At 32.8% G+C, this 25,587-nt stretch overlaps 1 protein-coding gene across 3 annotated transcripts in view; it reads right to left on the bottom strand.

Moving 5' to 3' along the window:
* Positions 1-2,434: 2,434 nt before the first annotated feature.
* The window catches only part of IFT74 (intraflagellar transport 74), an 82,392-nt gene continuing 59,239 nt past the window's right edge, over positions 2,435-25,587 (bottom strand). For all 3 annotated transcript variants that reach the window (XM_079112348.1, XM_079112350.1, XM_079112349.1), the window contains 7 exons: positions 17,409-17,462; positions 15,473-15,570; positions 14,192-14,318; positions 7,428-7,591; positions 6,743-6,868; positions 4,030-4,090; positions 2,435-2,750 (listed from right to left, as the gene is read on the bottom strand). In XM_079112348.1, coding sequence (XP_078968474.1) covers positions 2,632-2,750; positions 4,030-4,090; positions 6,743-6,868; positions 7,428-7,591; positions 14,192-14,318; positions 15,473-15,570; positions 17,409-17,462 — 749 coding nt within the window. In that variant the 3' untranslated portion in view covers positions 2,435-2,631. The remainder of the gene's footprint in view (positions 2,751-4,029; positions 4,091-6,742; positions 6,869-7,427; positions 7,592-14,191; positions 14,319-15,472; positions 15,571-17,408; positions 17,463-25,587) is intronic.

Raw genomic sequence — 25,587 nt, 5'->3', positions numbered from 1 at the left:
GAAAATCCTAAAAAGTTTAAGGAAGGTTAAAACCACCCATAATCCAATCCCACCACTCAGGGGGAAAAAAAAAACCAGCCATTATTAAAAGTAAAAATTTTCAGTTGGTAATTAGTTTGAAAGGGCACAGGAAGAACACAAGCATAAACAGAAGAATTAAAGAAAAGTAAAGCTTTAGAATTTACTTTGAAATGAGAAAAAAATAAACACTACTTACCATAAATACGTTTCTCAAATTCCTATCCTCCTGTAAGTATCTGTTATGTAGAATCATTATTTAAGAGACTGTAGGAGTCAGTTCTCTTGCCTAAGCCATATCCTGACTCATCTGTGGTTGTTACTGTAGGGAGGAGCAACATCTCTCAGCAGTCAGGCATATACATAAATGATTCTAATGACCAAATTACACTGAATACATTATGAATGAAGAGTCTGGCAAATCGTCATCAAAATCCATTACTTTTTATTTTTATTGAATTATAGATTTCATGTCTTTAATTCCCCTAAAGAATATTTTCTTGTGGATTTAAATGTGATAAACATTTTATGCTAACAATTTCCAATGGAAAACTCCATATAACCATAATAAAAAAGTCTGCAGTGGCTAGAAAAAGACACACTTAGGAATCACTTGGAGAAAGCCAAAAAGTCATCTAAAGGACTCAAGGAAATGAAATTATATAAAATCTTGCACCTTAGACCACAAGTCCCGTGTGACCTAGGGTCTGTGAAAATAAGAGTTGTATGGACAAACATTTTTGGAAATGCCTTACAGTATATACTTTTCTTGCGTGTGTTGCACATTAGCATGTCAAGAGATTTCAGTAGTCAAGAAGAAAACAATTTATCTTTTTTTCAAGCAACATTTCCTAAACTTCTCTGACCATGAATCTGTTGGTGGTAGAACACCCATTAATAATTTAAGGAACCCATTTCATGAATGTCACCTTAATGAATTTATCACCACCTGAAAGAATGGACATTTTTTTAAGCTGTCTGTTTTATCTCAACTCCCTAAGGTTTCCCTCCCAGTAATGGGAACAAAGCCCTTAAAGCTGTTCCAGGAAACAGCCCCAAACAGAGAGTAAAAGAGTAAATTGAGCCTGATAGCCAGATAGTGCTCAAACAGTAGGATTACCAGAAACTATTGACCAGAATCTACACCTGTTGTAAAACATTGTGAAACATGTTGTCAGCAAACCCAGACTCCCTTTGAAATTTCCTGGCAGCTTTGTTCCCCCTTTTCCCCCTTTCATGTGTGACCCCTCCCGATGTGTGGTTTCTGCCTTTATAAACCTACAAGATTTTCTGCTAGGGACTCGACTCCTCGAGTTGGGTCCCAGCGCGCTGGAATAAACACCTCTTGCGGTTTGCATCAAGTGACGCCTCCTGCGGTTGATTGGGGTTGCCGTCCATCCATGGGACAGAGTTGGGGTTTCCTTTTTGGGGGCCTTACACACCCAGGATCTTCATCTGTATCCAGGGTTAAACAAAGTTCAACAAGGGTCACCCTCTACCTAAACTTACACAGATTAAGTTGAACAATTTACAGTGATAAATATTTATTTAAAATATTAGCGTATATGAATAAAATTTTGGGCATGTAAATGATGTCTCAATATTAAAAAATTCATTTTCTGGTGTTCTTTTTAGTTTTTTAAAGAAACCAATATGCTTGTTTCAGAAATACTGAGAAAAAGAGTTACTTGTTGAACATGTTATCAAAACAAAAAAGGATGGTTTTTATGCAAAGTTGACTCATTCCTGAGCTAATAGAGAAGATACATCTATAGTTACTATAATGTCTCCCAAACACTATGTCTCTTCAAAACTGTGCTAATTACTATACAATTCTACTTCTGGATTTTCTGTTCAAATGTTTTGGTTGATACTTACAAATTATTCTACTTAAATTCTCCTAATAGTACCAAAAAGACAGTGCAAACTCCTGGGTGGAAATGAATAGCTGTAGTCATAGTTCCAAAAAACCCATCACAAGTGCAGCATTCCTTTTAAACTTCACATTCTTCCTGGAATATTATATGAGAAATATTTTAAGATGTAAAAGTTTTTAATTTTAATGTAAAGATGTAAAAGTTTTTAATTTTAATTTAGGATAACTGATACATAAAGAATATGTTATACGTTTACCTATGACTTTTAGTATGATAGAATACACATTAATTATACCCTATTTGAGAAGGCGCAATGTTAAAAATCTCTTTTCTATGTATCTTTTTCTAGAAGCAAAAATTGATAAGCTAAGTGCTAAATCAGAATCCTATTCCATATATCTTTCCAAGAGTTAACATGAGAAAAAATTATCTCTTGCTGCCATAGGTGGATCAGATGAGCTAAATGAATCTAGTCAATTTTCATTTCTTTATCTCTTGGTTCACCCCCATTAAACAAATAAAAACATCACAGAAAAAGAGATACTTTAACATGCAAACTCTTTATTGAACAAGAATATTTTATTATTTAAAACTTCACTCCTTAAAGTGGCCATAAACATTGAAAGTGTATAGAAATTTTAGGTTCAACTTTTCAATAGTAAGTTATTTTTAGTCAGCTTGTACAAACTTTAGGGTCAAGAAGATACTTCTATAGAGACTACCAGTTGATTCAGACTCAGTTTCTGTTAGTGTTATGTAAAGCATCCATGATAGTTTTATTGTACTCTGCAATCTGCTTGGTCACATTTTTAATAATGGGCTGGTAATCACTCTCTTGACTCTTGGTTGCTATGACTAACCAGATGAGTTAAGGAAAACACTGTTAATAAAAATATTCATCAACTGTGTCTCAGAAAGGAACTAAATTATACTGGTGTTTTTCTAATTGAATATAAGTAGTACAGAAAATGCACAATTAAAATACTTTCAAAATACAGTATGTTATTTTAACAGATTAAGCAAAAACTGAAACCTAAAAGGGCAAGTAAAACTTGTTTCAAAAATGTCCACTTGCAGTATTTTTAATGTTATACATCTCAATCATTTTCTGCTCTTAGAACAATATAATATTCAAAAAAGCCATGTTCTCTAGAATACAACAAAGAATTTCAGGTAAATTTCTAGATTTTTCTCCATTTCAAATCACCTACTTTAAATTACACAAAACCAGAGTGCTAGGCTTTAAGCACGTTGTGAATGTCTTTCCATTTTTAAACTAAGTTACACTAGTACTGGAAAGAGTCTCTAGCTCATCTCATTCTGCCCTTCAGGTTAAGTTCAGCAGCACCCTAAAGGAGAACATATGCCACTACTTGGTCAGGATCTAGTTCTACAAGGAAAGATGTCTCTGAATGATTCAATGAAGGGAAAAGGAAACAACTTCCAAGAAGATATTTGTTACAACTCCACAATACATATTCTTAGGAGCTACCTCCTATGACTGCACAAAGATACATAAAAAGATGGGATGTAAGTATCATTTTGTTATAAATAAAGTTGAATTGGCTGAAACATGGATGAAATCAAAGGTCAAACTTATATTCTCACAAATGTCTTATATTTCCCTTTCCTGCCCTGATATCCAAGGTGCAGTATTATAAACAACGAAATCCTAATATATTCAACTATATCTATTATGGTTATATATAATTCTCCCAATAACTCTCTTGAAAAGGAAATACTATTTTAGAGGTGATAAAACTGAGGTTTAAACAGGAAAGTAAACTGTCCAAAGTCCATAATTTGGAGTGAACATATAAAACTAGATCTCCCGCCTCTGTGCACTTAATCACTACCACACATTGACTTTATACTCCTTTTCTGGCAGTTCTCACAATCTGTTTTCTATTTGTTAGTTATTCTAGGTACACACACACACACACACACACATGCACACCCTATCACAGAGTGAAAACTAAGTATTATTCATTTATGCCCCACATAGTTAGCTCACTGTTTGGTACATATTAAGTAATTGGTAAGTTTGTGTTAAATTAAATTTGAGCCTTTAAAAAAACTCCGAGAAAAAAAAAAAAAACTGAGTCAAGTTCATTTGCACCACTTTAAAGGATACATTCTTTCATCACGAAATTATTTTGCTCATGGTGTTGCCACTTTCTCTCCAAATTTGTAAGCTAAAAACACACAAAAAATGTTAACTGGGGCTCATATTCAAAACAGTTATAAACTCTTTTAAGAGGATGAGAAAATTAAAATGTTCAATTTTAAATCTTATCAACTCCTTGAATTTCACTGAGATAAAGTCATGGTAAATAAAAACATTTCAGAAAGATTAAAATAATGGTAAATACATTGAGACAATATTGACATCTATAAAAGGTTTTACTCTGTTTATTTTAATTAGAAAATATGAAAAGTGTTTATTATACCAATGAACATGCCTACTGAAAGACAATTTATGATTTTCCATTTCCTAAAAGAACTTAGAAAAATGGGACATGGTGAGAATCTCTCCTTGAAATCTGGAAGTCTAATGCCACTGAAGTAATATATATTCTAACGCCGTCAAAGGTTCAGCTATATAGGAAAAACTTCCTTATTTCCAGGGCTAAATTTCCTGTCTAATTTCACAAGCTGTGATAAGAGTAGAGCTGCAGTGTGAAGATTATAAGAGGGCTTGCAAAAAGTTGGCACTGGTACAATAATTTCTGCATCAACAGGAAGCTAATGTGGATATTATATTGATGGTTGCTTCCTCAGAAGACAATTTCACTGTTATAGAATTAAATTGTTTTTCTGATTTAATTAACCTTGTAACTCTAGGTTACGGTCTTTCTTTTTTAAGATGCATAGTTTTTCCTAAGAAAAGGACTGTTTGAAAAATGAAATGCTAAAAAATTGTTCTGCTTGGATATTTCAAAGAAGTAATGAACATTTTTTAAAAGTATTATAACTAAAGCAGCTTTAAAAAGAGTTTCTACTCTTTGTTAAGATTGTTTTCAGGGTCTAAGTTTAGCCTTGTTGTAGCACCCATCCCATTGCTTCCTCCAAAGAGATAAACCTAGATATTAGGATGAATCATAACTAATTAATTATGTGAAGTAAATGTGCTATAAGCTAATACTATTAAATCAGATCTATTGCTCCCAAATATAACCTTGAAGTTAAAAGATAGTCTTAAGGAAGCAGTCAGCACTTTTTGGCAGTAAATCTCTAATAACCTTTTGCAAAGTCAAGTACCAGACTTTTCTCTCTTTGTTTCATACAAAGAAGTGGCCTTCTTATACCAACAGACCTCTTAAAAGTGCTACACAAATAATGACAGAAAAGTAACTGTGACAGATGGTCAAATTCCTTTTTTATTATATATCTAAATTATTGACTTGTCTTTAAACCTCCAAGGACATTGTGAAGCTTAAGACTGTTTTTGAAAATCTAGTTTTTTGCTATGATTTATTTAAATAACTTCTTACATAAAATTATTTATAGATGTCAAAAAGCAGTTTTTAAGAAAATAGTTATAAAAGATGGGATACCAGGATTTGATTTGATCAGCTGGGAGTCACAAATGACAACAAATAATACAGAGAAGAATTTAAGATTATGGTATCTATTATAATTTCTGAATATCAATCTTTGGAGGCAGTAATTAGCACTTAATGTGGGAATAAACAAGGGAGCCATTGATTGACTCTAAAAGAAATGGCATTTGTCAAGTGTTTTTCACCTTAAATCATCTATTTAGAGAAACAGAAGGGCCAAGAAGGGGTAAAAAAAATCAGCATTTTTTCTAAAAACCATCTGAGATAAGATAATGACCTTACAAACATTTTCTTTATGTTTCTTCTCTAGCATTCATTCTCACTTGAAACAAGTAAGATAATTTTGTCACTTCCAAGTCTATATCCAGGTTTGAATATTATGAAGTAGAGATAGAATAACTGAGAGGTAAGTTTGAATTGTGCAGATTAGTCATTTCCAAGTTTTTTTTTTTTTTTTTTTTTTTTTTTTTTTTTTTTTGTGGTGCTGGGGATCGAACCCAGGGCCTTGTGCTTACGAGGCAAGCACTCTACCAACTGAGCTATCTCCACAGCCCATTTCCAAGTTTTTAGAAATTGTGGCAAATTTTTATGAGACTACTTTCAAGAATATAAGATACATCTTTATTTTAAAATAGTACACCTATATAGTAAAATTGCTTATTATAAAAGTGTCTTAAAAACCAAAAATGTCTTAAATTTTTAAGTAAGAAAATGTTTAAAGATGGTATGCATACTAAGATTTTACTTTTTATAAACATAATTAATATGAATACATGAATGCTAAGGGAAAAAAGTTTCAAGGATTATACATCAAAATGTTAACAATGGTTGTATCTGGATACTGGGAAAGTCAAGTGACATATTTTCTCTACCATGATCATATTAATGTGTAAAGGAGGAAATTTTAATATATTTGGTATGTGAGCACAAATTGCTAATACAGACTTGATATGAAAACAACTAATTTTTTTCTGACCATAATTACTGGTTCTGTATATAACACATAATGCTTCATTCAGTCATTCAAAAAATACTTACTGAATATCATCTACGTGAAAGCTAACTGCACAGTACTGAGGATAAAGTGAATGAGACAGAGTCTCTTCCCTCTGAAAGCTCACAGTCTAGAAGACCTCAAATACTATTCAAGTAATTATCAAGAAGATGAATGAAAAGAAAAGGGCTGCAGTTATGTGTGTGCACAGAGATGTGAACCAAAAGAATAGGACAGATAGTGTGAAAGAAGAAGTGAATCCCAAAGTCATTTAAAAAATTTTATTTTACCTGAGAATGTGTCTCATTTTCTTGCAATTGTGTTTTCAGTGTTTCATATTCTTTGTTTAGCTTTTCCATTATTTTCTTAAAGGCATTTCTGCGGGTTGATAATACTGTTCTCTCCTGATGTAATTTCTAGATAGATTCAAATACAAGTAACAGGCTATAGCGAATATCTAGTAAGACAATATAAATCCAATTTGGCTCAAATAACTTCAATGATTATATTATGATAAAATTCTACCAAGGCTATAATTACTCTAAAACTTGTAAAACTATCCTTTGAATTAAAATAAGCTATATTGATATTAATTGTATTAAAATAACTCAGTTAATGCTTCCACATCTATACCTACCCTACAAAATTTACTTTAATTAATGAAAATGGCAATTGAAAGACACTGACAAGGTTTAAGTAAAGAAATGTCACATCAAACTTGCATTTAACAAAGTTCACATCTCTTGAAATGCTCTGTATTAACTAGTAGCTTTTACTGTTTTTGAACTTTTGCCTTTTAAAACTTTTAAGTCACCCTAAATTCCTACTACATATGTAAAAGTTCTCATTTTTATTAGCTTATAAAATTATCAAATAATCAACTGAAAAAGATAAGTCCTATAAAACTACATATAAATTAAAACAAATCAAGAAAAATTTGAATTATAATTTTGTAAGACTTGGTTAACCATTTACCTTTTTCTTTTCTTCACCTGATGATTTTAAAGCTGGCAAATCATTATATGTCTCCAGATCAGCTGTCATTTGCTTAATTTTACTTTTTAGAGAATGTTGCTCCTCAGTCATCTTGCTTTCCAGAAGCTCCATTTTCTGTAGATCCAACTGTAGACGCTGACTGTCTGAAATGTAAAAAATTAAGCTCATAATTCATCAAAATTTCATTCCTTTCACACAAGGAGATACAACATAATAATTAAAAATCATGTTTTAAGAGGGTATCTGCAAAACAAATACATGTTCACTCTGACTTGGGAGACCATATAACTGAAGGGGTGGGGGAAATGAAGCCTTGGCAACCAATTTAACCTGTTATATATTAGCCACATCTGTCTCCATGCTATACAAACATAAAAACATTCATAAGGGCTAGGGTTGTGACTCAGTGGTAGAGTGCTTGCCTGGCATGTGTGAGGCACTGGGTTTGATTCTCAGCACCACACATAAATAAATAAACTAAAGGTCTATCAACAACTTTAAAAAAATACATGAGTTTTATGTGTGTATGTTTAGAAATATACATATTATGAGATAAAGACCCATTATTTTAATAGGATCATGACATATACACAGTTATATTTTAAAAATCAAGTTATAAAACAAGATATACATATTTGAACACAATTTTATAACTGCATATATATTTTTTCAATTTTCATTGTGTGCAGTAGTTATGTTCTATAAAACCACTGTGAACAATGAGTTAGCAAGCAAATAGATCGCTCCTTGGAGAAATACAAGGTTGGTTCCTGCCCGTCTCTGGTCACAACACTTTTGTCAGCAGCCCAATATACAATCATATTTTATGATTTTATGTGCATTTCTGTTTAAAGACATGTTATTCTATATATGTTGGTGATTTGTTAACAATGAACTCAACAGCCAACAACTCTATAAGTTACATGTGAATGAAGCTTATGCAATACACATTTTGTCCATAAGGCACATAACAGTTTTCATGCCCTTAGGAACACTGGATAGTACATCAGCACTGTGCCTGGAGGCCAATTTTAATAGCTTGATTGTCACAGAAAAGCACAAAAATGTGAAAAGAAGTTTTTTGCTGGCACTGAATACCTAGTAAAAAAGGAAACTTGTTTACAGCACAAGACCTGAAATAAGTAGTCATACGGTTGCCTTTTTCAACCTCTGTGGGGAAAGGGCACATTGAGCTGTTCAAATTTTTCACCACTCTGTGCATGCCCACGAATAGCTATAAAAATGCTGCAAGATGGGCAAGGGATATAGCTCAGTAGGCAGAGTGCTTGCCTCACAACCACAAGGCCCTGGGTTCAATTCGCAGCACCGCCAAAAAAAAAAAAGCTGCAAGTGATGCTATGGGGTTTCAAATTAATTTAAGTGAGCAGGAGAAGTCACAAATACGAAAGCCAGGAAAAATGAGAATTGCCTATACATATATGTATGTATATTTCATTCAAAAGTATTGAGCATCTAGTATGTGCCAAATGCTAAGGATATCACAGAGATCAATAGAGACATTGTTTAAATTCAAGGAGCTATTTTCTAGACGTAGAAACAAGTAATTAGACAAATATATACAATAAACTGAAAGACTATAAAAACAGTAGTACAGGATGCCAAAAGTGCATGTGGCAGGGTCAAGACCATTCTCAAAACAGGCCTTTCAACTGAGGCAGTAAGGATTAGTAATCAACCAAAGGTAAAAATGTTCCACAGGGGGGAAAAAAAATCAATGTGTGTAAAGTCTAGAGGTAAGAAAGCATGGACCCCTGAACAAATGCCAGAAATCCAATATATTGAATATTAAATAGCATCTAATATTCTTGTTAAATAAATATTCATAGTAAAAAAAAAAAACAGTGCTTCGAAGTCACTGATCTAAAAAGGGGGGGGGGGTTGTTATATAACCAAATCTTTTAAAGTTGGTATAATTAAAGCAGGGTTTTCTTGAATGTTTCCTTTATCCCCTTAAGAGTTTTAAAATTCAAATATATTGACACACATTATTAAAATATACATTTATGTATATGTACACATATACATATAACATATATACACATATATATACATATAAATACACATATATACACATACACATATATACATATAAATATAAATATAACAGGTTTTAAATGTTGTGGCAAAGAGTTTTGTTGGATTCTTATCTCTACTAGGGTTGGAAATAGTTACAATGTGACTTGAAGTGCTGAACAAGTTACTAAGATGTACAATGTTTTAACCTATTTTGTTCCCTTGTTCCAGCTGCTAAGAACACCTACAAAAATTCAAATATAGCATATAATATATAATTGTATAACATATTACATAAGAATACAATTAAAATAAAATTATATTAGTTCATATAACAATACCAATGTTCTAGATTATGAACGCAAACCTATTTTAATGTACCTATGTTGATTTTGTTAAAATGTCTGCAGAAATGAAAATTTAGGACTTAATGAATTAATGTTCTAAATAGGAAATGTGCTAATCTGGGTATTTTGACTGAAGTCAGCAGTTATATAACTGCAAATGTAATTTGAACATATATTAGAGAAATATATTTAAGAACTATACAAACTGACTTTTCTAGAGAAAAGGAGAAAATGGTTGGTTGGTATAGGGTAAAGTTTATCTTCCTTTAACAACAGGTCCCCATGAAAAGCTAAAAGCTTCTCCAAGGGAAGAGACAGGAAGAGGATGCAGTCTAGTTCCTTCTGATATGCTATGAAGTTGCAAAGTTTACCAAGCAGTGTGTACATAGTAGCAAAATCTCAGAAGGAACCACTTTGACCTGGGGAAATGTTTCTGAAATATTCTGCCCTCAGCACATTTGTTTACTCCCTGGAGTTTCCTTTCCAAAAATATAAATAAAAACTACAGCTGACAGATTCCTCGCCTCTTTACTCAAGCAGTACACCAGAGATTCTCAACCTTCCTGCCTCCTTTTTCTTTCATTATCAGCCCACTAAGGAGCCTTTTCTACCCCTAATCCCCCACCCCAGTTGCATTACTTTCCTTAAGTTTTTATAGATGTATTGTTTATCTGTTTAGAAACAGTGAGGCTTTCGAAGACTATAATATCTAAAAATGTTTTTTACTTGTCCCTCAAGAAGCAATTTTACCCCCTTTGGGAACAATATTGCCCCATTAAAAATCATGGTGTACACTAAGAAAATGAGGTGAGTCCCAACTATAACCTCAAAGACAGAATGGGAGGCAATTCACAAAAGGGAGGCAATAAGATGCATTATCTCTAAAAAGTGAACAAGAATATTATAAATGTCCTTTGGTGATTTTCACATACAAGGAATTTCTTGAGGTGGGGAATGACATAAGGGGAAGGAAAGAAAGAATAATTATATGTTTGGTTCAAATTAACACAAATAACTCAATAAATGACATTAATTTAGGGGTCAGAGAATTCAACTGCTAATAAGGAAAACTTTCAGCAAAATCTTTATAATTGTAATAAACTGGATTTTTATTTCCAATGAAGCCAGTTTTCAATCTTTTCCAAAAAGAGAAAAAAATATTGACTGGTTTTTCTTGTTTGTTTTAAGTATAAAAGTATGAAAGGACTACAAAGTACTTATCATTGAATTTACTTCCTGTTATTGATACTTGCTTTTACAGAAATGTAAGTTTCTCAACAGTTGTTACACAAATACAGCTTTAAGTAGGGGAAAAAAAAAAAAAAAACCCTGTTGAATTAATACTGAATTTAGATAAATGAAAAACTTAAGCACTATGGTCAACAACACAAAATAGAGGTTTTCTAGATGGAATAAAATATAAAATTCCTTAGTTTATAGGCAAAAGGAAATCAAAATTTTAAAAATAGTCACATATATCCCAAAGAAGTGAAAATATTCCACTTATATGAGGTATTTAAAGTAGTCACACACAGGAACAGAAGTAGAATTGTGGTTGCCAGGGGATTGGGGAGAGGTAAATGAGTTGTTCCATAGGTATAGAGTTTTAGATTTTTCAAGATGAAAAAGTTCTAGAGTTCTGTTGTATAGCAATATGCATACAGTTAACACTACCACACTGTACACTTAAAATGGTTAAGATGGTAAATTTTGTTACATGTTTCGACCATGATGAAAAAATATATCTAGAGTCAAACCAATAGCAGATACAAACCAAGGCTAGAATGTACCTTCTCTAGTTGCTCAGCATATAATTCAAATATTCAAAAAGACTATGGCACAATCTAGGCACAAAATAAGTTTACTATACAGAATAACAGAAACTGTCTATTTATATCATTAAGTCTTAATTCAAAGATACACTATTTTCATTCAGTATGCATTTATAGGTCCATAATTCCTTATCTAAAACCTGGGTAGCTGTTTTCAGAATACAGAATCCTTGGGACTTAAAAAAAGAATATACATACATACTAACTGTAATATAACTCCCATAGCAAGTCTGAGGCAGCACCCTGTCACAGAGTTAATATTTCTACAACAAAAAGTCACATATGGTGGGAAAATTAAACACTACACATAGCCTTGTGTCAGTTCAGGACAGGCTTGATTTTGCTGTCAAGATCTTTTTAGATTTTAGGAATCCAGTACTGTGGGGTCCATTACTCCATTTCAAGAATCTTTAAACTGAATTGACAAAAATTAATCAAATCTTCATTTCCTATAATCTCACTAATTGCCAGAGTAAGTCTAAGTAGACAAAAACATAGCTAATGCAAATTCACCATATACTAGTATAAATAACAGCTACAGTTAGAATCTAAAATCAAAGATTTTGTACAAGATTTTACATGACTTTATCATAGCCTCTTTAAGCTAAACTTTGTATATATGTTCCTAATTAATTTCTACTTGCCCCATTCCAAAGGCAGCCATTAGTCACATATGACTTTTGTACACTTGAAATGTCTCTAGACTGAGTTAAAACATTTTAAATATAAAATATCTCACTAATAGTAATTTTAATACAGATTACAGGTGAAATGATAATATCATGGATACACTGGGGTAAATATATTAGTAAAATTCACCTGTCTCATTTTACTTTTTAAAACATGGCTACAAGAAAATTTAAATTATATATGTAGTTGGCATTATATTTTTATTGGACAGTGCTGCTCTAGTTGCATGCTACAGAGCATGGCTGAATCTATTTAAAATTAAGCATCATCTCTTCTAGGATAATTGCCCTAATTATCTAAGATTTAGCTATATATGTGTCCTATGTTCTTCTATTGCTCCTTAGGTTTACTTCTGTGATAGAACTATTTTATTGTATTATGATCTCTATTTGTCATTCCACCAGGTTGGAAGTTCCTTGAGTAAACAGGCTGGATTTCTTTTTTTTTTTTTAACCTCTGTATATTATATACTGAAATATTCTCTCACTGACCAAACTCTAAGTCAGGGTTCTCTGAGCCCTTCTCAAGTAGATCTTAACCTTGGCCTATTAAAAACTCCAGACTTTCAACACAGTCACTAATTGTCTCCTTCCCCAAGATTAAGATTTACACAAACACTAACACAGTTCTAACATGTTATGGCTACATCCCTAGGATGCCCCCTTAAAGTGCCTGCCTGAGAAAACTCAAGACTACCAAAAGAATTTACTGTTTGTTCTAATATCTGACAATAGGCCCCTGACCACCTTAGAGCATTTACTAAAAAAGGCTAACAAATGGGAAACCTTCCTCAGTCCCTTTGAGTTGTATACACATTTATTACAATGCAGGAGTATCTTTCTCAAGAATCTGAAAGACATTCCTTTGAAATGTAATCATTAGGAAGGCCAGGGTCTCTGTAGAAGTTTAATCAACAGTCACACTGACCAACCTTTGGTCATTTTTTTGAAACCTGGCGGGGGTGGGATGAGCGGACAGACCCTGCATCCATTTTTCCCCTAAAATTCCCAGTCATCTCTGTAGACATTGAGATTGAATACAGTTCACACTGAATCCTTTCCCTATTGCATCACTACTACTTTGCTGATTAAAATGTGTTCTTACCACTTTAGCATCCAGCTCTATCTTTGACATTTCCCAGGACATGGCATAGACAAGGAAGAAGTACAGATGTTTCTTGACTAACAATGGGATTACTTCCCAATAAACCCATTTTGAAAAGAAGTTAAAAATGTTAACTTAGGTTATGTTAAGATACCTAACCTACTAAACTTTATAGTTTAGCAACACAGTACACTGCAGAGTACTGGTTGTTGACCCTCATGATTGCATTGCTAACTGGAAGCAGTGGCTCACTGCTGCTGTCCAGCACTGTAGAAGAATATCATACTATATTATCAGTAGCCAAAAAAAAAAAGATCAAAATCCAAAATTCAAAATAGAGTTTTTATTGAATACATTTTGTTTTAGAACAATAGTAAAATCAAAAGAAAATTGTAAGTCAAACTATCATTAAGTCTGGGATGGTCTATGTTTCTATGTTCAATAAATGTTGTTATATGAATGAGAATATATTTAATATTTAATATTAATATTAATAAGTTGATAAAAAATTATACAAAATTCTGAGACAACAAGTGATTGAAGTAATAGACAATTGTAAATAATATGCTTCCTCAATGAGTTTAAAAGAAGTCAAAGAGAATAACATGGATACATTTTATACTCTTCCTCAATGAGATTTTCAAAAACAATCAAAGAAAATAACATCGATAAAAAGTTCCAATTTGTTACAGAAAAACATAAAGAAAGAATATGAAAGTCTAGGTCAGTTTCTTACCTGAAGTCAAATTCCTAGCTGTACTTTGTGATTTCTGCATTTCAGTAGATTTAAAATTAAGGTCATCTTGCATCATCTTTAGCTCTTGATTGGTTATAGATGATATCTGTTTCATACGATTTATATTCTGCATTTATAAATAAAAATAGAAAAAATTCCACTGATTTAACTCTCCATTAAAACCACAGGGAAATACTGTGAAAGGATGAGATGCTTTGATTAGTTATTATTTTTTTAAATATATCATCTAATTTTGATATTGCATAAGATGTGCTGAAATTCTAAGGTTTTCTCAAAATAAATAGGCAATAAACTCTTTTTTTTGTTATTTATTCTATTTCACTATAGAAAAAAATAAAACTATCCTATTTTAGGAACTGGTTGTAGTCTTAAAATGAAAATATTGAAAAGGGATCAGGTACTTTCCAGTAATAGCACAACACATAGTAGATGTTCAATAATATTTTTTTGGCAGGGGTACCAGGGGATTGAACTTAGATGAACACGACCACTGAGCCATATCCCCAGCCCTATTTTGTATTTGATTTAGAGACAGAGTCTCACTGAGTTGCTTAGTTCCTCGCTTTTAACTATGGATCTTCCTGCCTCAGCCTCCCAAGTTGCTGGGATTACTCAATAAATATTTTTTATAATTCAAGATACTCATTGGGGCCAGGTGCAGTGGCAACCGGCAGTAATCCCAGTGTCTGGGGAGGCTGAGGCAGGAGGATTGAAAGTTCAAAGCCAGCCTCAGCAAAAGTGAGTTGCTAAGCAACTCAGTGAGACTCTGTCTCTAAATAAAATATAAAAAAGGGCTGGGGATGTTGCAGTGGTTAAGCACCCCTGGGTTCAATCCTTAGTATCCAAAAAGAAAAAAAAAGATACTTATTGTGTACCTCCAGAAGAAAAAAACTCTATAATAAAACTTACAATGTAAAGTATATTAACATTTTCCACGTTTGTTTTGAAATTTCCCTAGTAAAAGATTTTCTACAACTTTGAATAAAATAAGGATGAAAATATATCTTAAAAAGTATTTTAATAAGTACCTCACTTACTGCTGACTATTGATATACATATTTCATCCTTTTCTCATATTGCCTAATCAGCTGATTTTGCTAGAAAGATAAAAAATTAATAAATTAAATCAAATGGCAAGCAAAGAAATATAAAGGAAAGCATTTAAGTGAGCAGACATAATATGAGCCTTTCAATTTTGTATTTGGAAAGTTAATCACAGTAAAAATAACGGGGACACCAAAACAGGCACATGGTACTTACCCGACTACAATGCTCCAGAAGTGCAACAATGTTGGCTTCTATCTGTGCCTTCCTTTCCAGTTCCTGATTCTTAGTTTCCTCAAAAGTCTCTATAAAAGCTGACAATTGAAAAACATGATAAGAGAGGGTACTGCTGATATAGTTAACACTATATAAACCCTGATTTTTAGGTCTTTAAAATACACTTTAGAAATTCAAAGCAAATATAAATTTTAAACTCTCACTGCTTAATTTTTTATTAACCCAAGAGTAATTAGTAGTAAGAACATTTCTACATGCTTTCAAAAATTTAAATCCTGTTGTTATGAACTTGATATGGGTAAACTAGAAAGCGATAAATATAGGCTCAAAAGAAATGACAGTAAAAATAAAATAAAAATCAGAAAACATCTGTTTTTACATAGATTCTTCTTGATATATCTATAATTATTAACACCTTTGACTGGCCACTAGCTTTATGAAATTACTAAATACTTTATCTGAAAATGTATATTTTACTTAGGTTAGATTAATCTCAAAATAAATTCAGTTATTCATTCAGATTAAATAAATACTCTAGGAAATAATCATTTCATTTTTCTAATACAGAACTAGCACTTAATTTTGCTCTTATTTATACTCTTCAAGTGTTCCTATGGAACTTTAGAAAAATAAAAAAAAAAGGTAGTTAAAAATTTTACTGTTAACTTGAGATAAACATCAATATGGCCTGCCTTCTGTCATGGATTTCCATTATACTTTTCTTCTACTTAAACATTTAATATATTTTTAAATCAAAACAGTCTTTAAGAAAACTGTTTTTTTAATTGAATATGGTTGTCAGAGACCATAATCAACATTAAAAAAAAAAAAATCTATTCTTTAATGCCCTGCTTCAACATTGAATTACAGGTCTTAGCTACAAATATCCTGCTTCTATAATACATTAGTCATATATTAAATGATCATATGAGATTTTTTAAAAGGCATATGCATTGTCTTTCAGAGTTTATTTTGTTAGGAAAACAAACTATAATAAACACTTGGGAAGAAATCTGGAAGAAGTGCCCTGCACTTTTAAGATTCTTGAAATAGGAATTCTTTTAATTCATTCATTAAACATTGAGTAGGTGACTACTTATTAAGGTACACGTATCAGATGTCACACATTATTTCCAGCATGTGGAGCTGTGACACATCATTCCTTGATTTTATACCTACTCCTCTACCAAAAAAGCACTTAAAAAATAAAAAAATAAAACAAGGAACTGATTTTGAAGTAATGTTTGGTACTTGATGAGACTGTTAAAAAATCGGGTTATTGTGAAATCAATGCATAATTGCCATTTTGTAGCAGGTCTCTATGAAGGTAATAACTGATATCAGACCTAAAAAATTTCAGATAGTAGCAAAATAATAACTAAGAAGGAAACCAGTAGTAGATAATTATATATTTTATAAATACACAACCAAAATTTAAGATCTCTTTATAAATTGAGATTTTTTTTTTAAAAAAAGTAAATGAAAACTCTAACCACCTACAGTTATAGTTGGTGACAGAATCAAGTAACAAGAGCAGAGATGAGGGCTAATAATTGAGACAGCATAAAAAGCTATAAAAAAGTGAAAGATATGAAAGGTGAACATAGTGAATCATGTAAAACATTCAACATTCAAACAATAAGTGGTCTATAGCTCCCTCTCCGTACAGACTCCAAATATAAATACTAGTTTTAGAAGCTAAACCCAATTAAAAAAAAAAACTTTTGCATATATGTATATATAACTTTTTAAAATTTCTAGCCCTAAATTATGCTACAAATTTCAAAAAGGTGCTTTGATTCTTCACATTTTGCATTTATTAGCCATTTTAGCTTCTTAAAATTGGATCTCTGATTTGGTATAAATAAAAAGCAATTTGAGAATATATTTTTATAGTTACAGGATCATAACTTACTGTCCATATTTTCCTCCCTTTTTTTTAGTTCCTTGTATTTCTGATTCATTTCACCTATAAGAAACACAAAATTTAACATGTATTTCAAAACTTGCAGTGATAATATTCTAAATTAGAAATATCTTTTAGGTTCTCTATATGTAATGAGTCACTGAATATTTTATATTTTTGATTACCTGAAATTGTTTTACATTAACTTACAGAGTCTTTTAAAGGAGCTACATATTTGTGACTTGACCATTTGGAAAAACAGTTTCCTGATTGGAAAGGACTTATAGGCTTTCCATTCCCAGGGTAGGGCTAATCAGCCAACATAGGAACACTACTGGTGACAGGAAGCATAAATTCTGAAGGAAGTCCATTCCATTTTTGAATAATTCACAATAGCAACCAAGCTATCAGGGCAACATCCCTCAGAGAACTTACAGTCTAGGGATTTAACAAATAAAGTTAAAATGTGCTAAGCGCTTTCATATGAAAAGTAGGAGTACATAGCAAGGACAACTAATAGAGTTCAGGGACTGGGAAAATTTTCCTAAGGGAGTAATATTTTTGCTGCATTATAAAGAATGAATAGGAGTAGCTAATAGAGTGAAACAGGCCTGTAATCCCAGCAGAGGAGGCTGAGGCAGGAGGATCCCAAGTTAAAAGCCAGCCTCAGCAACTTAGCAAAGGCCCCAGCAACTTAGAGAGACCTTGTCTCAAAATAAAAAATAAAAAAAGGGCTAGGGATGTGGTTCAGTGGTTTCAGTGCCCATGAGTTCAATCCCTGGTACCCCCACCCCTGCAAAAAAATAAAATGTGGTATATATACACAATAGAGTTTTATTAGTCATACAGAAAAATGAAATTGTCATTTGCAGAAAAATGGATGGAACTTGAGACCACTATGTTAAACAAAATAAGCCAAAGTCAGAAGGTCAAGAGTCATATGTTTTCTCTTATATGTGAAAACTAGAGAGAAAAAAGAAAAAGAAAGATGTGAGGGGACAGAGATCTTATGAAAATCAAGGGAGATCAATAGAGAAAAGAGACCAGGGGATAGAAGGAGGTGAGGGAGGGGGAAGTGCTGGAGTGGGATATTGGTCACATTATACTGCTATACTTTATGCATGTATGAATATGTAACCACAAATTCCACCATTATGTAAAACTATGATGCAACAGTAAAAAACAAAAAATAAAAATTAATAAGTTCAAAGAAAACAGGAGTAATCATAGTGGAAGTCCAAAGATTAAAGCTTCAATAGTCAGTCTGTGTTCTCTATATCCTCCTACAAGGTATTGGGTTTTTCCAAGATCTAGTTAGATAATAAAGTTAGGAAGCAGAGGAAGAAACTGGGTGTAGAATCTAATTACTGGGGAAACATGGATCTCCACTTGTTTCAGCAGAGATCCATGGTCAGCAAACTACTTTTTTGCCCTCTGGTCTGAAATTACTTTTCTCAAATTCATTAAGGATAGGCTTGATGCTGAGAAAAGCTTCAGGGTCCCAAAATATTACTGGCAGTAAAAAGCTGAAAGTGAAAGCTACAGTGAATACTACTGGTCATGAGTTCTTAGTCAAGCTACAGTCAGTACCAGTGGGAAATACTATGTCAACTCAGGTAAGGCACTGGATGCATTAATAACTTTACTGAATGACTACACAATTCAAATTAACAACAGTATACTAACGATAACTGTATGCCATATGAGTCATTGTGAGGGAAAAGTGAGAGGTAATTTGCTATTAGTAACAAACTTTTTATATACCTAAGCTTTAAAAAAATTATAGATGGGATTAAAATTAATCCCATAAAAATGTCAACCGTTCAATTACCTTGCTATGTTTTTTGAGTGGAAAACAAGGAAAAAGAGCTAAGATTGTAGCATACATGATCTAGGAAACTCTGATCAGAGGGTGATGCACGTAAATGTCATTATAATACATATGAAGTACTAGAACAGTTAGTAGCTCTGAACCTGCTATGGCCTAGGTTATAAATAAAATCTATAGTTTCTTGTTTTAGCTGAGAAGTTCTACTCTTGAGAGTAGAATGGTCAGTCATTAAGGGATTAGGAAGAAGGCCTGGATTCTTAGCAATATACAAATTTAATTACTACCTTATCTTTCTTCTTCTAAACTTATGAGAATCCCCTACACATTCCTTTTCTAGCTTCTTATCCTGCTTTTGATCCTCAAGGCACTAGAATAAGGTTTTCCCTCTTATTCCAATGAAACTGCTCTCAATAAGATTCTGAGTCCTAAATTATTAAATCCAAAGGGCAGTTTTCTGTTTTTATCTTACTCTGCAAGTTCTGCCATCATTGATGAATTCTTTCAATTTTTTTTCTTTTTCTCCATTTACTGCTTTGTTTTTGCTTTTTATGGGTAGGGGGCAATTCTGTGGCTTTTCTTACTCTCATTTCATTCTTTTTGTCTTCATGGATTTCTCTTCCTTCTTCATTTAAATTCTGAGTTAAGTACTAATGCTGAAATATTTGCATAGCAATCTCACTCATTCTTGTGGTTTAAGAACTCTGGAATGTAATGTTCTCCCTGATTCTGAAATCCTTTCAACATCTTCAAACTTAAAACTTACGTTTCTCCCCTCAAAATCTACACCTGTTTTTATCCCTTATTACATTTGATTTTTAGATACGTGCTGCTGAAGTGAACTCCATATTATGTTTGAATGTCCTCACCATCTACTTATTATCCAAGTCAGAAACTGGGAGATGACTTCTCTTACTTTCCTCAAATATCCCTCCTAGTTGTCAACATACTGAATTGGAAGGCATATCTGGTATATGTCTCCAGCTGCAAGCTGGCCAGCCAGATTAGATGGAACAGAGCTCCACATATCTCAGCAGAATCCCAGGCTTCAAAGAAACTTCCTCTGATATCACGGATAAGAAGGAGAGTGGTGGGAGCATTAGAACTCCTCTATTCTGTGATTTCCAAGTGGAGAACTGGTATCTTACCTGCCAATAAAAGGCAATGTAGAGATGTGGGCAATCCAAAGGCAGGGTAAAACGTAAGTGTGGTTACCAAATCTATCCTTACATTCAACATTACAGGTGGGTAAAAGATCACACATAGAAGGAAGTAAATCAGAATAGCACACTGGGAGTGTAATTAGGCAAAGAGAAGCATTTGAAGTGGTAGGATCAACAATGAGAAAACCGAAGAACAGGGGAAGAGACACAATGATACAATGGGGTAATTTTGGAAATATCCTCTAATTCTGAGCATCTGCTGTGATCATAGTTCTGCATTCACTTATTTATTCCATATAATTTGCTGAGTGTCAACTATGTAATGTTATATGTTAGGGATAAGACAATGAACAAGATAATTACTGCCCTATCCTCAAGGTTTATGACCTATTAGTATATAATAACAAAAGGTATAAGGAAACACAACTGCTATAACTGAGGTATGTATTAAGCATTATGATAATCAGATGGGTGAAAAGAAATCAGGGGTTTTTACATTATCAGGCAACGTAGAAACAACAGAAATAATATATTTTCCTCCAAAAAATTATATTCTAATAAGACTAGTTCACAAAAACGTACACTTCAAATTCAGGCTCTTTCTCTCAGGCAGGAAAGAAGAAATGAGTATGGACTATTACCAAAGTCTTGGGCTATAGCAAAAAGGACACCATTGCTTTTGGATACTCTCTGCTATAGCCAGTCAGTGGAGTAAGGGAGATATGATCTCACACCACAAAGGAATTGAGCATCATCACAACCTCCTCTGTTCTCATTATAAGGAAGTTCTGAAATTTAATTCTCTTGTCTCAGGGTAAAGGTTGGAGCTATCTTGATTTTCACACTGTGAGAAGTAGTTCTGATCCAGAGAAGATCTGATTATGATTTTCTGGAATGGGTGGCTACTCCAGTCTTCCTGATCAACGTACAACAAAGAACGTACTAGGAACTCCACTGTCCTCAGGGTCATCAACTCAGCAAGTCTTCAAATTTTGGAGTTGAAAGGGCAAGAGAAAACAAATCAGGGAGATGGGGCAAAAAACCCCAAAAGGACTTCTGTATATTCAGGTGGGTTCCTTTCCCACACCTGGGGCAAGTTAAATCTTCCAGTGTATCCGACTTTGCATCATGTGCTACAGTTTCATTCTCTATTACCATTCTTACCACTACTCTGAATGAGTTCCAGTTCTTCTTTATTCTTTTAAAAGTATTATGCCAAGAAACTTAAAGATTCCAAGAATACTATCACCTCCCACAGTCTAGATAATCAAAGTTAATGCAAACTAGGATTTCAGCTGTTTCAAGGCTACATCACACTAATTCATACTGAGCTATTATTAAACCCCTTCTAACAGTTTCACATATTTTAGGTAGCCAAGGACTTTCTTTCCTTTCCTTTCCTTCCCTCCATCTTTCATTCCCCCGTGCCTGCCCTTTGGTGCTGGGGATAGAATGCAGGGCCCTTGTGTATGTGGAGTACTCACACTTCCACTGAACTCTATCCCCAGACCTTGAGCCTCCATTTCTTTTTCCTTCTTTCTTTTTCCTTTTCTTTTGTGGTTGGGGGGTGGTATTGGGGATTCAATCCAGAATTGTTTCACTACTGAGTTACATCCCAAGTCCTTTTTGATACAGGGTCTCACTAAGTTGCTGAGGCTGGCTGAGAACTTGCAATCTTTCTGCATCAGCCTCCTGAGTCACTGGGATTACCAGAATGTGCCACCATACCATGGAGTCAGGCCACTTTCTATTCTGACTCCTACTTCAATTTCAGTTAGTTTGGATATCTATTAAAGTCCATCTTTTTATATTTAGTCTATCTCTTCCACCTAATTTTCACATGCCATTACAGCAGTAAGCAACAAATTAGTATTTAGAATCCTTCTAAATTGCTATATTAAAATGCATATAAACTTAATGTTTTAAACAAACTTTTGGATTTAAATGTCACCCCACTTACCAATTATACATTCTCTGCAAAATATTTTAAATTCTAGCAGAAATATTTCTTTATAGTTATGAAGACAAGGTCAGATAATTCTTCTAAAGGCAGGAGACACTTTAAAAATATATAATAAAAACTCTAGCTACATCAAAGTTAAATAATTGCTAAAAGTCTCACCATCTCTAAAGAAAACAAAAGAAATAAAGTGGAAGATTGTTTCAACAGAGTAATGTCAATCGGATGGTATGACTATACTAAATGCAACATAAGGTCCTCAAATATTTTGTAAAGCAATGATTATCAAACTTTAGTATGAGTTAGAACCACTAGGAGGAGTTGCTGAAACACAAATTATTCAGCCCTGTTCTTGGGGTTTCGAATTTAGTAGGTCTGGTCCTAGGTAGGGTCCAAGAATTTGCATTTTTTAACAAGTTTCAGATAGCGCTGATTCTCCTGGCAGAGATAATATGACCAGTCTAAAGAAAAATAACTAAGTGTAGTCTAATTAACTTCCACACTGAATAATGATTTGTTCTTCACCAGATGTATACTGAGACTCCAGAGAGTAAACATGAGTAAGTGCCATTTATAATCCCAGATACTAACAGATAAAAGGCTCTGAAATTAATAGATTGTTTTTTTCTATCTTTTTAAAGGAAATATTAATGAGAAAATACTTCCTAACCTAAGTATGGAAAAATATCCAGAAAAATTACTCAAGTTTCAGTCTATAAACTAACAGCATTAATAACAACTGCCAGCTAATATTTAGGAAAATTTTTGAAATTGAGTCCTATTCTGAGTCACATGCAGACATGCACATCCTGCATGCATCTAATCCTCATAATAAGCCTAAAAGGTAGGGATTATTTCCCTATTAAAGATGAGAAAACTAAGGTAAAATAAATTTAATATTATGTCCAAGATTGAACAATAAAAACAGCACAGCTTAGATTTGAATCAAGGTACTCTGGTTGCAGAACAAAAAATAGTCTGCCTTAATTTTTTTTTTTAATTTTACCTAATATTACCAAAACTAACAACTCTTAACCTAGACCTTAGAAATCTGAGTATGAAGAAGTATCCTACAAATTATTGTATTTTATGTTTTTATTACTCTTCAAGGATGCATGTAAATTAAATAAATTCAAAATTCAGAACAGTAATCCAATGTTCCTACTTTATGTATACTTCTAATATGATACATGTTTATCATACTGTAGTAGTTATAACATTTACATGCCTGTGGTATACTAATAATCTTTGATAAGACTTAAAACTGAATATATATTTGGAGAAAACACTGGACTCTAAAAATGAAGAAATAATTTTTTGTGAGTAATTATGCTCAAAAGCCTCTCCTAGAAAGATATGTGACTATATTTTTTTAATTGTACATCAGTCCTAACCTGTGCTGTCTAGATTCTTAGAAAATTAGCCCCACCTTGTGGCTAATGGCAATATTTCACAGTCAGGCTTTTAAGAACAGTCCAAATTTTGAAACGGTGAAGAGATGGGTGATATATTACCTTGACTGATAAAAACTAAGCCATTTATTTATTTATTTTTTAGTGTTCTATTATTTTTTAATTATTTATAATTTTTTTATTTTTTACAGACTACATTTTGATTCATTGTACACAAATGGGTACATCATTTCATTTCTATGGTTGTATAGCTGGCATTGATAAGGAAACACTTTTACACACTGCTACTGGTTGTATAAAATGGGTCATCATTTTCTGAGAGGAAATTTGTAACACCAAAGTTATAAATACTATTCTATTCAAAATTTCACTTGTAGAAATTTATTCTGTAGAGGTAATGCATAAGCTAATAAACATAATATAGAATATTTACTGCAGCATTTTTCTTGGTAATAGAAAAATAGAAACAGTGTAAATGCCAATGTGGATTCAGCAAATACTACATAATCATAACCATAATGGCAGCTAATGATTATCCCAAGTGTTTAACATGCACTAAGCATTATTCTTAAGTCTGACTTCACAGCTCTGATATCGACCACTATTCTACACCACTTCTCAGAATGAGGTATATATCCTTGCATAAAAGAATGTGCATTATACATAATTACATGAAAAGACTCAAGCTCAAAAGAACTATACAATATTACTCCATTAAAAAATAAAAATTTGTAAATGTATAGAAAAAAACTTAAAAGACTAACAATCAAACCATAAACAATGATTACCTCTAAGGACTCAGATGAGTACGAGAAGATTTTTTATTTATATACTTTTGTACTTGAATGTCTCACATTAAATACTCATCAGAATCATATTTTTTTAAAAATCAGACAATTTAAAAAAATAAGCTGAGTCTTTAAAATAACTTTAAAAAAGTTTTTTTTTTAAGATTTTTTTTTTTTTTTTTTTTTTTTTTTTTTGAGAATAGGGTCTCATTATATTTCCAAGGCTAGCTAGCCTCAAACTCCTAGATTCAACCAACCTTTTTGCCTCAGCCTGCCCAGTAGTGGGGACTATAGGTGCTCACCACAGAAAATGTTTTTAAAAGCAAGAAGGGGTAAATTGAAGCTAATTGCACAGTCAATGAAATTATATAAAATGGTCATTTGGGACAAAACTCACTCACACACACACACACACACGCGCGCGCGCGCAAATTTGTTAAAAGCCAAAAAAATGAAGCACATTCAAGGTGATGTGTTTGGTAATTTCTTGGTAAAGATGGCAGATTGAACATGCATATGTAATACTGATCTCCTCAAACTCCACTAAAAGATAGAAGAAATAATTTTTAAAAGTATAAACTCCTGTCTGGCATGGTGGTGATCTCGAGTTCAAAGCCAGCCTCAGCAACTCAGTGAGTCCCTAAGCAACTCAAGGAGACATTGTCTCTAAATAAAATACGAGGGCCGAGAATGTGGCTCAATGGTTAAGGCCCCTGGGTTGAATCCCTGGTACCCCTCTACTCAAAAATTAAAAAAAAAAAAAAAAAAAAAAAATATATATATATATATATATATATGTAAAATCCCAGCAATGGGGAAAAGGGGAGACAACAGAAAAGAATTTTGGAAGATGAAAATAGATGGACAAGTGGTAAGTAACTTAGCAGGCTTCAGAAAATCGAATCCTAAAGCAGAATTGGGTAAAGCTGAGAACCACCCTGGTAAGGGCTCAGCAATTTCACATAGTAGTAAAAACTAACCACTTACTAAAGAACAGATTATCCACAAGGAACTGCCGAGAATGCAGATGCAGATAA

The sequence above is a fragment of the Sciurus vulgaris genome (genome assembly GCF_902686455.1).
Source record: "Sciurus vulgaris genome assembly, chromosome: 15".
Lineage (NCBI taxonomy): Eukaryota > Metazoa > Chordata > Mammalia > Rodentia > Sciuridae > Sciurus > Sciurus vulgaris.
This window is presented reverse-complemented; position numbering and strand designations above follow the sequence as displayed.